We start from the raw sequence: 12929 nt of genomic DNA, 5'->3' as shown, positions 1-12929 counted from the left end.
CCAAGGGACCAACTAGGAAATTCTGGCTTCTCCCCTGGCTCACAGAACTCGGTCCAGCTGGACCAGCCGCCCAGCTTCCTGGACAGGACTTCGGCAGTGACCAATCATCCCTGGCCAGGACTGCTCAACCTGGCGGCAGTGCCCACTCCCCCCGGGGACTCCCGGACCCCGGGCCAGGAAGAGCAGACACCACGTCTGAGCCTGGACCTAAACAGTCCCCCACCTGGGCAGCAGGCAGGTTTAGTCTCCGCTCCCTCCGTCCTCTGTGGCTGCTTGAGCCCTCTCCCCCGGGCCTGCCCCCGCCCCCACACCTTCACACAGGTCTTCCTCTGTGCTATAACACACCGGCCCCTTTCCTGGCGATTGGCTCCGGCCAACGTCTGCCAAGGCTCCAGAGGAGGCTCTTTCTTTGCAAAGCTGGATGGGGGAGGGGTTGGGGGCTGTGGCTCTGAATCTTCAGGTGGAAGCACCGGGCCAGGTACTCCGGGAAATGGCCAGAAGATAGGTAGAGGCAACTCCCCAAACCTGGCCCTTCCTGACGGTCTCGGAGGTTTAGGGTTCCAGATACCATCGCGAACTGCCCCCGTGCCCTCCTTCCTGCCTTCCGCCCAAGGTCCCAACGCGGAGCCCCCCTAACCCTCCCTGCTACTCCTTCCTACCACTTTGCCGGCTCCCTCCCAAGTCTTTTCCGTCCACCGTCTAGGGCTCGCGGCCTGCGCCTCTGCAAACACCCCCCGCCCCTCCAATCCGGGCAGAACTCCGAGGGGAGGGGCCGGAGGCCCCCCTTCCCGCCTGTGGTCGGAGGGGGCAGCGCCGCAGTCCTGGGTTGGGGGGAGGACAGCAGCGGTCTCTGCGCCCCGCCCGATCAGGCCACTCAGAACACTAGGGGTGGGGGGCGGGAAGCAGGGCTAGGGGAGAGGGGGGTCCAGCCCAGGCAGGTGCGGGCTCTGGCTGGGCCCCGGCCGGCTCCGGGGGCGGGGTCTCAGGTTACAACCCCGCGGGGGGCCGGGGGCGGCCCGCGGTTTGGGCGAGTTCGCCAGCCTCGAGAGGGGCCGGGCGCATATAACGGGCTCCGCGGAGGGGAGAAGACGCAGAGCGCTGCTGGGCTGCCGGGTCTCCTGCCTCCTCCTCCTACTCTAAAGGCCTCCTGCATGAGGGCGCGGTAGAGACCCGGACCCACGCCGTGCTCCTGCCGCCTCGCTGCGCTCCGCTTGGGCCTGCTCCGCCAGGCCCCGCGGTGAGCCATGATCCGCTTCGGGGCTCCCCAGACGCTGGTGCTGCTGACGCTGCTCGTCGCCGCTGTCCTTCGATGTCAGGGCCAGGATGTCCGTAAGTCGCCCAATGTCCCTGCCTGCCACCCTTCTGTGTCGTCCCTTCGCACCCTTCCTCCCGCGCCCTCTCCCGCTCTGGAGCCGGTGGGTCCGGGTCAGAGTGGCTCCCGGGGTCACCGCGTGCCGAGACTTGGGTGCAAGACGCGCAGGAGCTCACCTAGCGGAGTTCTGCAAGTTCGGGCTCTGTCTGAGCGTCCTCTGGTGCGGGTCGCAGTTGGAGGCAATTGCAGGTCTCTCCGTTGCGCAGGAATTTGAAACGTGCAAAGTACCGGGTCGAGATGTTTGAGCGCAGATTTAAGCGCGCTCTCTTCCACCGGCTTTGGTAATTAGGTAGGGGCACACGAGCACAACTCACCTCCCCGAAGCACTCGGAGTTCAGCAAAAACAGGTCTTGGCCCATCGATCTTAGGAGAAGTTGAAACGGGCCCTAGCGAAGGAGTGAGAAAGCACCAAAGTGTTGACCTCGCAATCTTCTCCAGCGGTTGGTGGCTGGAGGGTTCAAAGGGGAATTAGACAAAGGAGATGCTCTGAAACTGGTGGGCTGAAATCCGAAGCCACAAAGAGGCTTCCGAGAGCCGCTCTGAGACTTCAGCGCCTCCCCCTCCTGGCTGGCGCAGGAGCAAGGTGCAGCAGCCCTCATTCTCATCTCGGCTTTCGCCCTGCCTCTAACGGGTGCAGAAACTTCCCGTAGGAGAGGCCGTCTGAAAGGCGATAACATTCCAACCAGATTGTGCTTTTCAAACGCCCCCAGAAAATAGCGCCCCCTCCCCGCCGACCTCCCCTCCAAACCCGGAGGTTCTACAGTGAGTTACTCTTCTAAGTTCCTGGAGCTCGTGGAGCCAAGCTGCTAGCTGTGGGTCTGTCTCTCTCTGTGTGTAGCAGGCGAGGGGGCACTGTTGGTCGACTGCTATAACAATTTCAACCGAATATAGTTAGAGATGGCGGTTTCACAATCTAGTTCAAAGGCGTTTCGGATCGCACCTTTCCATCTCTGGTAAAGTCCACTGTCTGGGATTATATTCAGGACAAACGAAGCCTGGAAAGAGTATTAGGTAGAGAGGACTTTTTTTTTTTCCTTTTTCTCCACGTGTTTGGGCACGTTTCCGATGGCTGAGATTCCAGCCCTGTCTTTGTATGTTACAGACTGTAAATCAATCGCAGAGGAAACTTTTTTGGGGGGCGGAGGATGAGGTGGGTGGGAATCAAAATCCCTGTGGTGACCAGGCTCTATTTGGTCTCTCCTGCCACCAGGTTGTCTCCAGAGACGGTCTGGAAAGCTCTGGGCCCAGGAGGGCTTTCCGTTCGTTAGCTCGGCTGTGAGGCGGGGGCAGGAGTGGGGCCTGCGGCGCAGCCGCAGGGAGCTCGGGCAGGAGTTTCTGGCCAGGTCGTCCGGTGTTGCGCTGAACTGGCCGCGCGCTCCCGAGCACTTGTTGGAATACGGTGTGTCTCTAAGTGATCCCAGCTTGGTCTGACTATATTTTTGTCTTCAGTTCGCACGGACACCCACCTCTGCTCAGTGCACAGTGAAATTAAGTCGCTCCAAAATAATTTGGGAGAATTTGGGAATTCTCCATCTATTAGAGGCATTCAGGTCAGTGGCGGAGCGCTCTCCCGCCGCAGCTTTACCGGGAGTAAGTGAATTCCACAGTTTCCTGGGCCCAGATATTCTAGTCGCAACCCCATCTCCCCAGGGGGAGTGCATCGGGGCGGTTGACTCTGCTCCCTGGAGCGTTCCTGCCGGGTCACCCCCTCCTCCGTGGGCGGTGGACCCAGAGACGTGACGTGGAGAAACGCACGATCTGCGTGGACGTCAGGGATGTCAGAACCCTTAAGCTGGGGCACACCCCTCCTCCCCAGCTGCCCACGAGTTTGAGAAACTCATTGGAGGCGGCGTATTTGACCCACATCTGCATTTCACAGCCCTCGCCTCCGAAAGTGCCCCTCGGCTGAGGGGAGAGACCTCAATTCTCCTTTGTGAGGCTTGTTTGCGTTGGGAGATTGGCAGAGATGGCTTCCAGATGGGCTGAAATGCTGCCCGTATTTATTTAAACTGGTTCCTTGCGGAGACCTGTGAATCGGGCTCTGTGTGCGCTCGAGAAAAGCCCCATTCATGAGAGGCGAGGTCCGGTGGATTCCCCCGGACTCCCCGACCCCCTCTCCACAATGCCCCCCTGTGCCCGCCCGCCGCCACCTCCCGGGCTCCAGCTCTGCGCAAAGCGGCGGCGAAGCAAAAACAGTTCCCCGAAAGAGGTAACTTTTTAATTGGCCTGCTACAAAGGAGCGCTTTATGCGACGCTGCGGTAACGAGGGGAAACGGATCAGGCGCGCCGGGATGCTATCGGCAGCCGTTTGGAACCGCAATTATGGTGGTGCTGGGCTCCTCCGTCCACACCTAGGGGATCCGGTTACGGGGCTGGCTCCTTTCTGGGGCAGTCATTTAATCCTACTTTTCACCCTCCCAGTGTCTGTGGGCGAGCCGCGTCCAGCGCTGCAGCCGCGAGAGTCACCCCGCGGCTCGCACCGCCCGCGCCGCCCGGCCCCGCCCCCCGCATCCCGGCGCCGCCCTTCCGCGGGAAATCCGAGCCGCGTGCGGGTGCTCCCCCTCCTCCCAGCATTTTCTTTTTTAACCCCGAGCCCTCTTGAGTGAGGGCGGGCTTTTCCTTATACCGGACGGGAGACCTCTATCCCCTTCCCCTGCCCCACCACCCGCTTTTTGCCATTCCAGCTATTTTAGCGGTGGGCGTGTCACGGCACTGGGACCCGGTGTACCCCCTGGGATCCCCGTACCCTCGCCGGGATTATTTTGCCTAAAGGCTGAGCGAGTTCCTACAGGTGGCAAAGGTCGGGGGGGGGGGATTTATCTTTAGATTTTCAGAGTCTCCTTCAAGAGCAGCAGGCAGGCCCATTTCTTTCTCCGCCCACCTGGTTTGTGGCTCTTTCCTATTATTCATCCCCTGCAGCTGCCATTGCTTTGGGGATTTTGATGAGAAAAACAGCGCTGGGCGCTCCCTAGCACGTGGTGCGGGCTCTTCAGCCCTTGGCGCTCTCGGGAGAGCTCTTGTCAGCACAGGCTTCGTTTGCAGGGTGAATTCCAGACGGCCGGGCGCTGGTAGAGAGAGAGAGGACGGGTCCGTGCCGTTCTTGGTCTGCATTCTTGGACGAGACCAGGCCTGGACTGGGCTAATCTTAGCCCAGGCCAGGCGTTCAAAGCCCCCTGAGCCCTCCCCACCCCCCACATTGATGTGTTGGCTTCTGATGAGGTTAGGGTCTCTTACACGGAGGAAAAGGGCTGGAGGTCAGCTGTGGAGGGGGGTGGGGGGCCGGGGGAGGGAAGTGTCTCTTGGCCCTTCCTGCCTCCCAAGGCATTCTGTTAGCCTGCTGGGATCCCCAGTGTGTTGTCTGAATTGGCCTATCCTACCCACCCCCCCAACTTGTCCGGATTCTAATAGGATTTAAATTTTGGGATATTATCCCAATTCTAACAGTTCCTCCTTTCACCACCACTACCCCGGCCCCATATATTCACTTTTGGAGTCTGGCTGTTCCTAGATTCTAATTTTTGTAGGTAGAATTTTCTACATGCCTTCTGCATTTTAGCTGTCAGTTGTATTTAGCAAATCCCATAATTCCTAGAGGAAGGCAGAAAAAAGGCCTCTGTAGCTGTGCTGGGGAATGGGGTGTCTGTTTTCTCCTCTCCCCTGTCTTTGCAGTCCCTGAGTTCCCATTCCGGGTCTCACCCCCTGCTCCCACTCCAGCTTGCCCCTGCCCCTTCACCTCTGCCCCAGGCTAGATGCCAGAAGCAAATATGCTACAGTAGCCCTGCCTCCCCCTTCCCTTCACTGCTGGGTCCCCGGGGGGGGGGGGGGGGGGGGGGGGGGGGGGGGGGTTCAGTGGCAAACAGAGGGCATAATGCCAGGTGCACAATAAAGGGACCTTGAATATGTGGACGATTGCAGGATGGCTTAAGAAAAATCATTTTCAGGTGATCTATGTTCAGGAGCCCGCATTCTTCAGCATTTGAGTGATGTCAAGTTGACTGCAACCTCTTTCTCTTTTTCTCTTCTGGCTCCCCACCCCCTCCTTCCCTTGGCTCTCTCTGCTTGCCCGGCCCTTGGTGCAGAGAAGGCTGGCAGCTGTGTGCAGGATGGGCAGAGGTATAATGATAAGGATGTGTGGAAACCCGAGCCCTGCCGGATCTGTGTCTGTGACACTGGGACTGTCCTCTGCGACGACATAATCTGTGAAGACATGAAAGACTGCCTCAGCCCTGAGACCCCCTTCGGAGAGTGCTGCCCCATCTGCTCAACTGACCTCACCACTGCCGGTGGTCGTAATTTATTTATTTCCTGTTCCACATAAATAAATTACTTGCAGGTGCAGCAAATGCCCTCCCATGGATGCCGGTCCTCTCTGCGGAGTGCAGGGACTGGTTATCCATGGGACCCCAGCAGCCGAGGCTGAAAGGAAAGGCCACTTCTTGCTTGCAGGTTGAAATAGAATGAGCCTGAGACACTGAGAGAGGTCCTCCCTCACCCAAAACCTCCCCAAAATATACTTCCAGCATAGGGAAGGGCGGGTGGGATCCCACAGAAGTATCCACACTAGAATGATCTCTGCAAATCACTATAGCCACGATGGCGATCACGTGCTCTGTGGGCCAGACTGCAGATACATTCCTCTATGACCCACAGCTCATCTTCTCTGTAGAAGACCGCTAAATATCTGGTCTTCAGTGCAGAGAGACCTTGGCCGGCTAGTGGGGAGACAGAGGGCAGGCTCCCTCTTTGAAATATGGGACCTTGGTGGCAGTTTCCTTTTGCTTACCTCTCTTGGAGTTAACTGCCAATTAAGAAGCAGGTTAATAAGAGAAGGCGGAGCTGGTTCCTGGGGGGTGGGGGTGGGGGTGGGGCTGGCCCTGCACTCTGGTGGGTGTATTTACTCCCAGCCCAAACTGGTGCTGAGGGTGGTGCATGCGTGTCCGTGACCCCTCTACAGCACTTGGACACAGGCCCCATCTCCCCGTGGGGGGGGGGGCACATGCCTAGGCCCCTTGGGTGGCCCTCGCTGTCCCCCTCCTACTCAAATGGAGAAGCAAGTGGAAAGGGAAGCAAGGAGTTGCCCTTCCTTAACACTTCACCAACACTGGTGACCTGCTTTTATGGTCCAGATTTCCGGATCATTTCTGAGGCCCACGTGAGGGAAGTGTTGATTGCCTCACTACTTTGCTGCCACAGAGGGGGAAGGGGTCTCTGATTTGGGAAGGCCCTTGCTGCAATGCCCTCTCTAACTCCCATGCCCTGCTGTGTTCATGTGCTTGCTTCGAGGAGACCCAGCTTGAACGTAAGACCCTTCTGACCACCTAACTCCACTTCTGGGAGGGCTCGGGCTGCGGGAAGGGCTTCCTACCCTGTGGGGAGAGAAGACACTTGGACCTTCTTCGAGCTTCTGGTGCTTCCTTTCTTGGTGCTAATTAGACCTGAGTGCCTCATTTTCTCTTCCTACGCCCTGCTCCATTCTTTTGCATGCCGACTGCTTTTTCAGTAACAAAGTCTGGGTGGTGAGGTCAAGGGACCTCAGCAACCCCAGGACCCCAATGACCCTAACATCCCAGTGGAGGGACAGGAAGCTGCCTCCTTCTGGGGTTGTGTCCTTGTCTTTGTTTAATCCATTAAGGAGTGTTTGCGTGACAAGAACTCGTCCTTCTCCATCTCACAATTTTTCATTCTTCTCTTTTTCCCTCTGCAGGGCAACCAGGACCAAAGGTAAGGGCTTTTTCTTCTCCTTCTCCTCTTGTTTTGCTAAGTGGTGTTGTGTGCACCCAGCCCGTGGTGTTTGTAGGTAGCAGCAGAAAGCTGTCTTAGGGGGCATCTCAGGGCTTGGCCCAGGGTTTTGTACTTGGGGCTTGGTGGGCTAGCATGGCTCCCTCCTCAGACTGTGTCCTGTTTCAGGGACAGAAAGGAGAACCCGGAGACATCAAGGATGTAAGTACAGGTTTCTCTCATCCTGGTTACATCTTCTACTCTAACTGGGTCACCTCCTTGGGCTCCCTCTAATATGCCATCCTGTGGGTCTCTCTCTCTCACAGATTGTAGGACCCAAAGGACCTCCTGGGCCTCAGGTAAGAACGGGGGAAATCCCTTCCTCCATCCCTTCCTCCAGTAACTGATCTGCAGGTCCCCCGTCTTGCCGTCATCTCATCATTTTCTTCCCCTTTAGGGACCTGCAGGTGAACAAGGACCCAGAGGTGATCGTGGTGACAAAGGTGAAAAAGTGAGTTGAGAGATGTTCCCCAACCCCCCTGCCACTGTGGACTCCCCGAGTCCTCTGACCTCTCCCACCCCTCCCCTGTGTGCATGCATGACCACCTCCTCAGGGGCAGCCCATGGCCAGGCAGTCCTTGCATAAGCCTGCTTCATGTAGGTGCCCTTTTCTCTTTTTGCCAAGGGTGCCCCTGGACCTCGTGGCAGAGATGGAGAGCCTGGGACCCCTGGAAATCCTGGCCCCCCGGGACCCCCTGGCCCCCCGGGTCCCCCCGGCCTTGGTGGAGTAAGTATCCTTACGTCCCCTCTCTGCAGGCTGTCCCTCTGGACATGGGACTTCCAAATTGCTACTCACACTTGGCTGGCTGGCGCCCAGGGCTGAGAGCAGTGTGTATATAGCCCGTCCTTGGGCTTCTCCCTGGGCCTGTAATTTAGTGGAATCACATATTATGCCTGACACTGCGGTGCTAAGGGAGGACTTTTTGCACTCGCTGGGTGTCTGCAGGGCAAGTCTTCAGTTACCAGGTTCCCAGGCATCTGTCCTGTGTGGTCGATTCCTGGGCGCAGGAGTGGGGGTGGAGGGAGAGGTTGACTGGACGCTGGTAGTTCCCTGGAAGAAGAGTGGCCGCTGTCCTTGGAAGACATTTACTCCTGGTCCTTGCCGGGTTCATTCCAAGCCACCAATTCGCTCTCATGAAAGAGCCCCACTGAGCAAAGGTGTGCGGTGAAAGACATTTTTGGAATTAAACATCGACAGATTATATTATTGTCCAGTTTTGGCACATTTGCTGTTTGGGTGTTTGCTAGGTTTTACATTTTTAAACTTCAGTGGCTTGCAGATGCCTATGCTTTCCCTTGCCTGAAATATTTTAAGGCAGTTGATTTTAGTCTTTTGCTGGGCATTAAATGCCTGGGAATTAAAAAAAAAAAAAAACTTTAAGAGGAATATTTTAATTGTATTTCTCAATGTAGGTCAGACAATGTATTTACTATATTAGAATTTTAAAAATAATTCCATACAATGGAATGCAGGTAACTGAGACTCCTCCAAATAGCTCTGTATCTCCCAGGGAAAAGATTATGCCAGAATCTCCTAACGCATTTCCAGAATGATTTTTCAGGCATCATTGGCAATTCTGTCCAATGCAGTTAGTCTGCAATAATTAGTTTATCTAAAATAGAGTTTTGGCTTGGGGTGCCAGGGTGGCTCAGTGAGTTAAAGCCTCTGCCTTCAGCTTAGGTCATGATCCCAAGGTCCTGTGATTGAGCCCTGCTCAGAGGGGAGCCTGTTTCCTCCTCTCTCTCTGCCTGCCTCTCTGCCTACTTGTGATCTCTGTCTGTCAAATAAATAAATAAAATCTTCAAGATAAATAAATAAAATAAAATAGAGGGTTTTTTTCCCCTATCCTGGTTTATAGCTTACCTAGATGAGAAGGAACAACCTGGGGCCTCTCAGTCTTCTAATGTCATTGAGTTTATTTGCAGAACTTCGCTGCCCAGATGGCTGGAGGATTCGATGAGAAGGCTGGTGGTGCCCAGATGGGAGTGATGCAGGGGCCAATGGTAAGAAAAGACAAGGGGTTTTTGCAGCCAAAATGGCAGGAGGTGGCCCTTAGCAGAGCCAGAGAATCTGACAACCTTACGTTACAGATAATTGCTTAGAGCAGCTCTTCTCCCTCACTTATGTAACCTCCCATGGGGTCAGCCCAAAGCATTTGGTTTTTAATGGTGATGGGTGCCAGTTCCAATGACGCGCCGGAGTGACCAAGAAGAATGAGGATGGCGAGATGCATGGAGGTTGAGGCTGGAAGGCCAGTCACTGTTGCTCTTGGAATGAGAACTGAAGAATGCAGACAGCAGCCACTGTCCTCCAGCACCCACAGACTTCCAGCAGGAAATCTCAGCCCTGCAGCTCCGACTTGGCACGAGCTAAATGAAACTCAGACTTTAGTAAACATGGCTGCAGGCCAGGAGAAAGCAAGGCCAGCTTCTCTATCCAAATGGTGCCTATAAATAAGTAGATTGTTGCGCAGGGAGTGGGAAATGAGAGGGAGCAGCCACTGCAGGCCCCCTGCCCACAGAGTAACTTTTTGTCCTTTGTCTGGGCTGCTGGCTGTGGGGTGGGGGCACACTGGTGGCTGCTGGCGCATCACTTCCAGTAACCCTCTTCCTCCTCTCACTGCAGGGCCCCATGGGACCTCGGGGACCTCCAGGCCCTGCCGGTGCTCCTGTAAGTACTGGGTCTTTCTGCTCTGCGGGAGTGCAGACACTTTTTCAAGCTCTCATGTGTCAGTTTGTGGGCTTAACTTGGTGTGCTCATGTTACTTTTTAAGGGACCTCAAGGATTTCAAGGCAACCCTGGTGAACCTGGGGAACCCGGAGTTTCTGTGAGTACCTGCGCTCCCCCTGGGGGGGGGCTCCAGCAATGTACCATGCAGACCCCAAGACTGCCCTGAGTTTTCCCAGGGGAGGACCCCAAAATGCCACTTCTTAGCTCCACAGGGATCTCTCCCAGAGAAGCCCAGGTGGCAAAGACCAACAGGAACTCTGTTACAATAGTCCCCTTTCTGGGTCACTCCTGGCCCGTGCTGCCTGCTGCCTTCCAGTATGATCAGCTCTGCCCTCTTGCTTTCTCTCAGCACTGAGTAGGCTTCCCAAACTCCAGCCTCCATCTTTCTTCCTTATGGGAGAACTTAGATTCCAAAGGCTGCAGTTCCCAAATTTGGTCTACTAATAAGGCATCATTCCCCCTCCAACGATCTCAGAAACTCTCTCACTTCGTTTGTAGGGTCCCATGGGCCCCCGTGGTCCTCCTGGCCCCCCTGGAAAACCTGGTGATGATGTGAGTACCCCCAAGTGGTCCGATGAGTGGCTGCCTCCTTTGGAAGGGTGTGGAGAGGGGGGTGTCTATGGGGGCAGGGGTGTGGAAATGCCCTCAGCCTGGCCCAGGGTAGAGGTGTCCTTAGGAGCAGGACTGGTCCATCAGAGCCTCAGACCCTGTCTACTGTCTACATTGCCCCTTGCAGCTTAGCTTACGAGTGCCTGGGGACTGCTTTGGACCCACTGGGAAGGGAAATAATTAAAATATCATTAGCTCCAGGAAGGGAAATTGAGAAATGGGAGAAAGGAGAGTGAAAAGATGTCATGAAGGGAAAACAAAAGGAAGACACTCAACAGCCCAACATTATCTTAATTGTAAATGAGCTAGGAAAAGCACAGCCCGCGTCAGGATGTCTGCAAAGGATACAGACGAAGTGAAGAGACAAGAGTTGGCTCTCGAGCTATTCTTATGAATCCCATTAGATGGTAAAAGTCTCTCCGGGTGAGGCAGCGCTAGCCGGGTCTGCAGGGCTTAGGAGGAGAAGAGGAAAGTTCTCTGGGGAAGCTGCAGGCTGGTCCAGATGCAGATGTTTGCCCACACAGTGAGCAGCTCTCCAAAAGAATACATCGTGACCCAGAAAGGCGTTTGAAGCCTGGACTCTGGGGGAGGTGGGGGAGATGAGCAAGCACGTGGGCGAAGGCACAGAAGCCGGGTGGGGAAGAGAGACGCGATCCGGAGCGGGCCAACCAGGCTGACTTGTCTTGTGGGGAAGCTGACGTACATCTCTCTCCCTTTAGGGCGAAGCTGGAAAGCCTGGGAAATCTGGTGAAAGAGGCCCCCCTGGCCCTCAGGTAAAGTGCTCCCCTTTCCCAGCTGCAAACCTTGTTCCGAGTCTCCCTCTCTGCAGCTAAGGCAGTGGCCTCCCACCCAGCGCGTCCAGTTCAGCTAGCTCCCTTCTAACACGGGATTCCAACAGCCCATACGTACATCACCCCTCCGTGTGGACGCATAGGATCCTCACACAGGCCCACAGGGTGGGGGGATGCCGGGCAGCTCTGGTTTAAACCCATTTTGCCTAAGCTGGGGTGAGGTGTGGTATGGGGGCTCTGCGACCCGAGTGCTGGGCTTCTGGCTGCCCTGCTGGCCTGAGGGAGTTGGCTCCGAAGGTTCTGGAGCAGAGCAGGGCAGCCTGGACTCTGCCCTCTGCTCTGCCTTGAACATCTCCTCTTTGGACCGCAGGGTGCTCGCGGCTTCCCGGGAACCCCAGGCCTTCCTGGTGTCAAGGGTCACAGAGTAAGTATTGTGGATGAGGGTGCTGGAAGGGAGGTATTGCCCAGGGGAGAGAAAAGCATTCGGGGGGCATGAATCTTCTTTAAAGGGTTTTCCAGAAATGTGATGGGATGTTTTCTCTTGTCCTCTAGGGCTACCCAGGTCTAGATGGTGCTAAGGGAGAAGCTGGGGCTCCAGGTGTGAAGGTAAGGATGGAGGAGCACATGGGGTGGGGACAGAGGGAGGCCATGACCCTCCTCTCTCTCCGGTCAGGGAGATGTTATTGAGCCAGTGGGTTAGCATAGAACAGCTTTGCCTGGGGACAGCCAAGCCTGCATCCTGCTGGAAGAAGGGCAGGTCGGGAGCACTCGGGGAATTGTCCATTTCAAAACTGAGGTTTGGGGGTCTTGGTGCTAACTGAGTTGACCAGAGCTTTTGGCTTCCTCCTCGGGAGTTTTCTGGGGGCTGCCACTGGGGACCCCCTCACTGACCCTATGCATCTTTTTCCCAGGGAGAGAGTGGTTCACCCGGAGAGAATGGCTCTCCAGGCCCAATGGTGAGTATGACTATCGCCCCTCGGGACAGCCTCCAGACCCCCTCCCACCAGCTTCTAAAAGCCAGCTGATGGTTCTTCTGTGTAAACTGTTCCCTTTGTGCAAAGGAGATACTCAGCTTTGTAGATCTGATCTCACTGTGATCAGATAGAAAAGGGACATTTATTGAATAGATGATTTGTTCAAGGTTCACCAACATTTCCTTGCCATAGCCGTGCGCTAAGATGGGCTTCAGTTTTTAAAAATTGCTTTTCTTTTCCACATTTTGGGGAGTTCATCTGTGGCTTGAAGCAAGATATGTCAGTGACAAGCCTCCCAATGGTGCCAGCAGGAGTGTCGATGGTTCTGTCTGGGCAGAAATGCCTTAGATGAGATGCGGGGGGTCCTAGGCAAGCTGGGAAGGCATCATCAGGGGCCACGGCACCTCCCTCCCCGCCATCAGCCCTTGCTGCCCCCCTGTGGTGTCTGCTGAGAACAGGTGGAGTGTCCGTGAGTCAGCTCATGCTTATGCTGTTCTGGTGTGTTCCAGGGTCCCCGAGGCCTGCCCGGTGAGCGAGGACGGACTGGCCCTGCTGGTGCTGCAGTGAGTAATGACAAGGCCAAAGCCACCACGTGGTCCCCACTTTGGAGTTTACAGGACACTTTCCTCTAGGGCTGACCTTGATTCTCCCAACAGCCCCATGAGGCGTAGAGA

General features: G+C 55.9%; 1 protein-coding gene across 3 annotated transcripts in view; it reads left to right on the top strand.

Moving 5' to 3' along the window:
* The first annotated feature begins 1064 nt into the window (after window positions 1-1064).
* The window catches only part of COL2A1 (collagen type II alpha 1 chain), a 31070-nt gene continuing 19205 nt past the window's right edge, over window positions 1065-12929 (top strand). Inside the window, exons 1-16 of one of the 3 annotated variants that reach the window (XM_082742153.1) lie at window positions 1065-1329; window positions 5452-5655; window positions 7077-7093; window positions 7280-7312; window positions 7417-7449; window positions 7548-7601; window positions 7776-7877; window positions 9077-9154; window positions 9777-9821; window positions 9925-9978; window positions 10380-10433; window positions 11210-11263; window positions 11652-11705; window positions 11834-11887; window positions 12193-12237; window positions 12765-12818. In XM_082742153.1, coding sequence (XP_082598279.1) covers window positions 1245-1329; window positions 5452-5655; window positions 7077-7093; window positions 7280-7312; window positions 7417-7449; window positions 7548-7601; window positions 7776-7877; window positions 9077-9154; window positions 9777-9821; window positions 9925-9978; window positions 10380-10433; window positions 11210-11263; window positions 11652-11705; window positions 11834-11887; window positions 12193-12237; window positions 12765-12818 — 1020 coding nt within the window. In that variant the 5' untranslated portion in view covers window positions 1065-1244. Of the gene's footprint in view, window positions 1330-5451; window positions 5659-7076; window positions 7094-7279; window positions 7313-7416; window positions 7450-7547; window positions 7602-7775; window positions 7878-9076; window positions 9155-9776; window positions 9822-9924; window positions 9979-10379; window positions 10434-11209; window positions 11264-11651; window positions 11706-11833; window positions 11888-12192; window positions 12238-12764; window positions 12819-12929 lie in introns of all 3 variants that reach the window. The other 2 variants (XM_082742152.1, XM_082742154.1) reach the window with 2 other exon arrangements.

Source organism: Mustela nivalis (genome assembly GCF_964662115.1).
Source record: "Mustela nivalis genome assembly, chromosome: 7".
Classification (NCBI taxonomy): Eukaryota; Metazoa; Chordata; class Mammalia; order Carnivora; family Mustelidae; genus Mustela; species Mustela nivalis.
The sequence above is the reverse complement of the archived record's forward strand: the minus strand, read 5'-3'. Positions and strand labels throughout refer to the sequence as shown.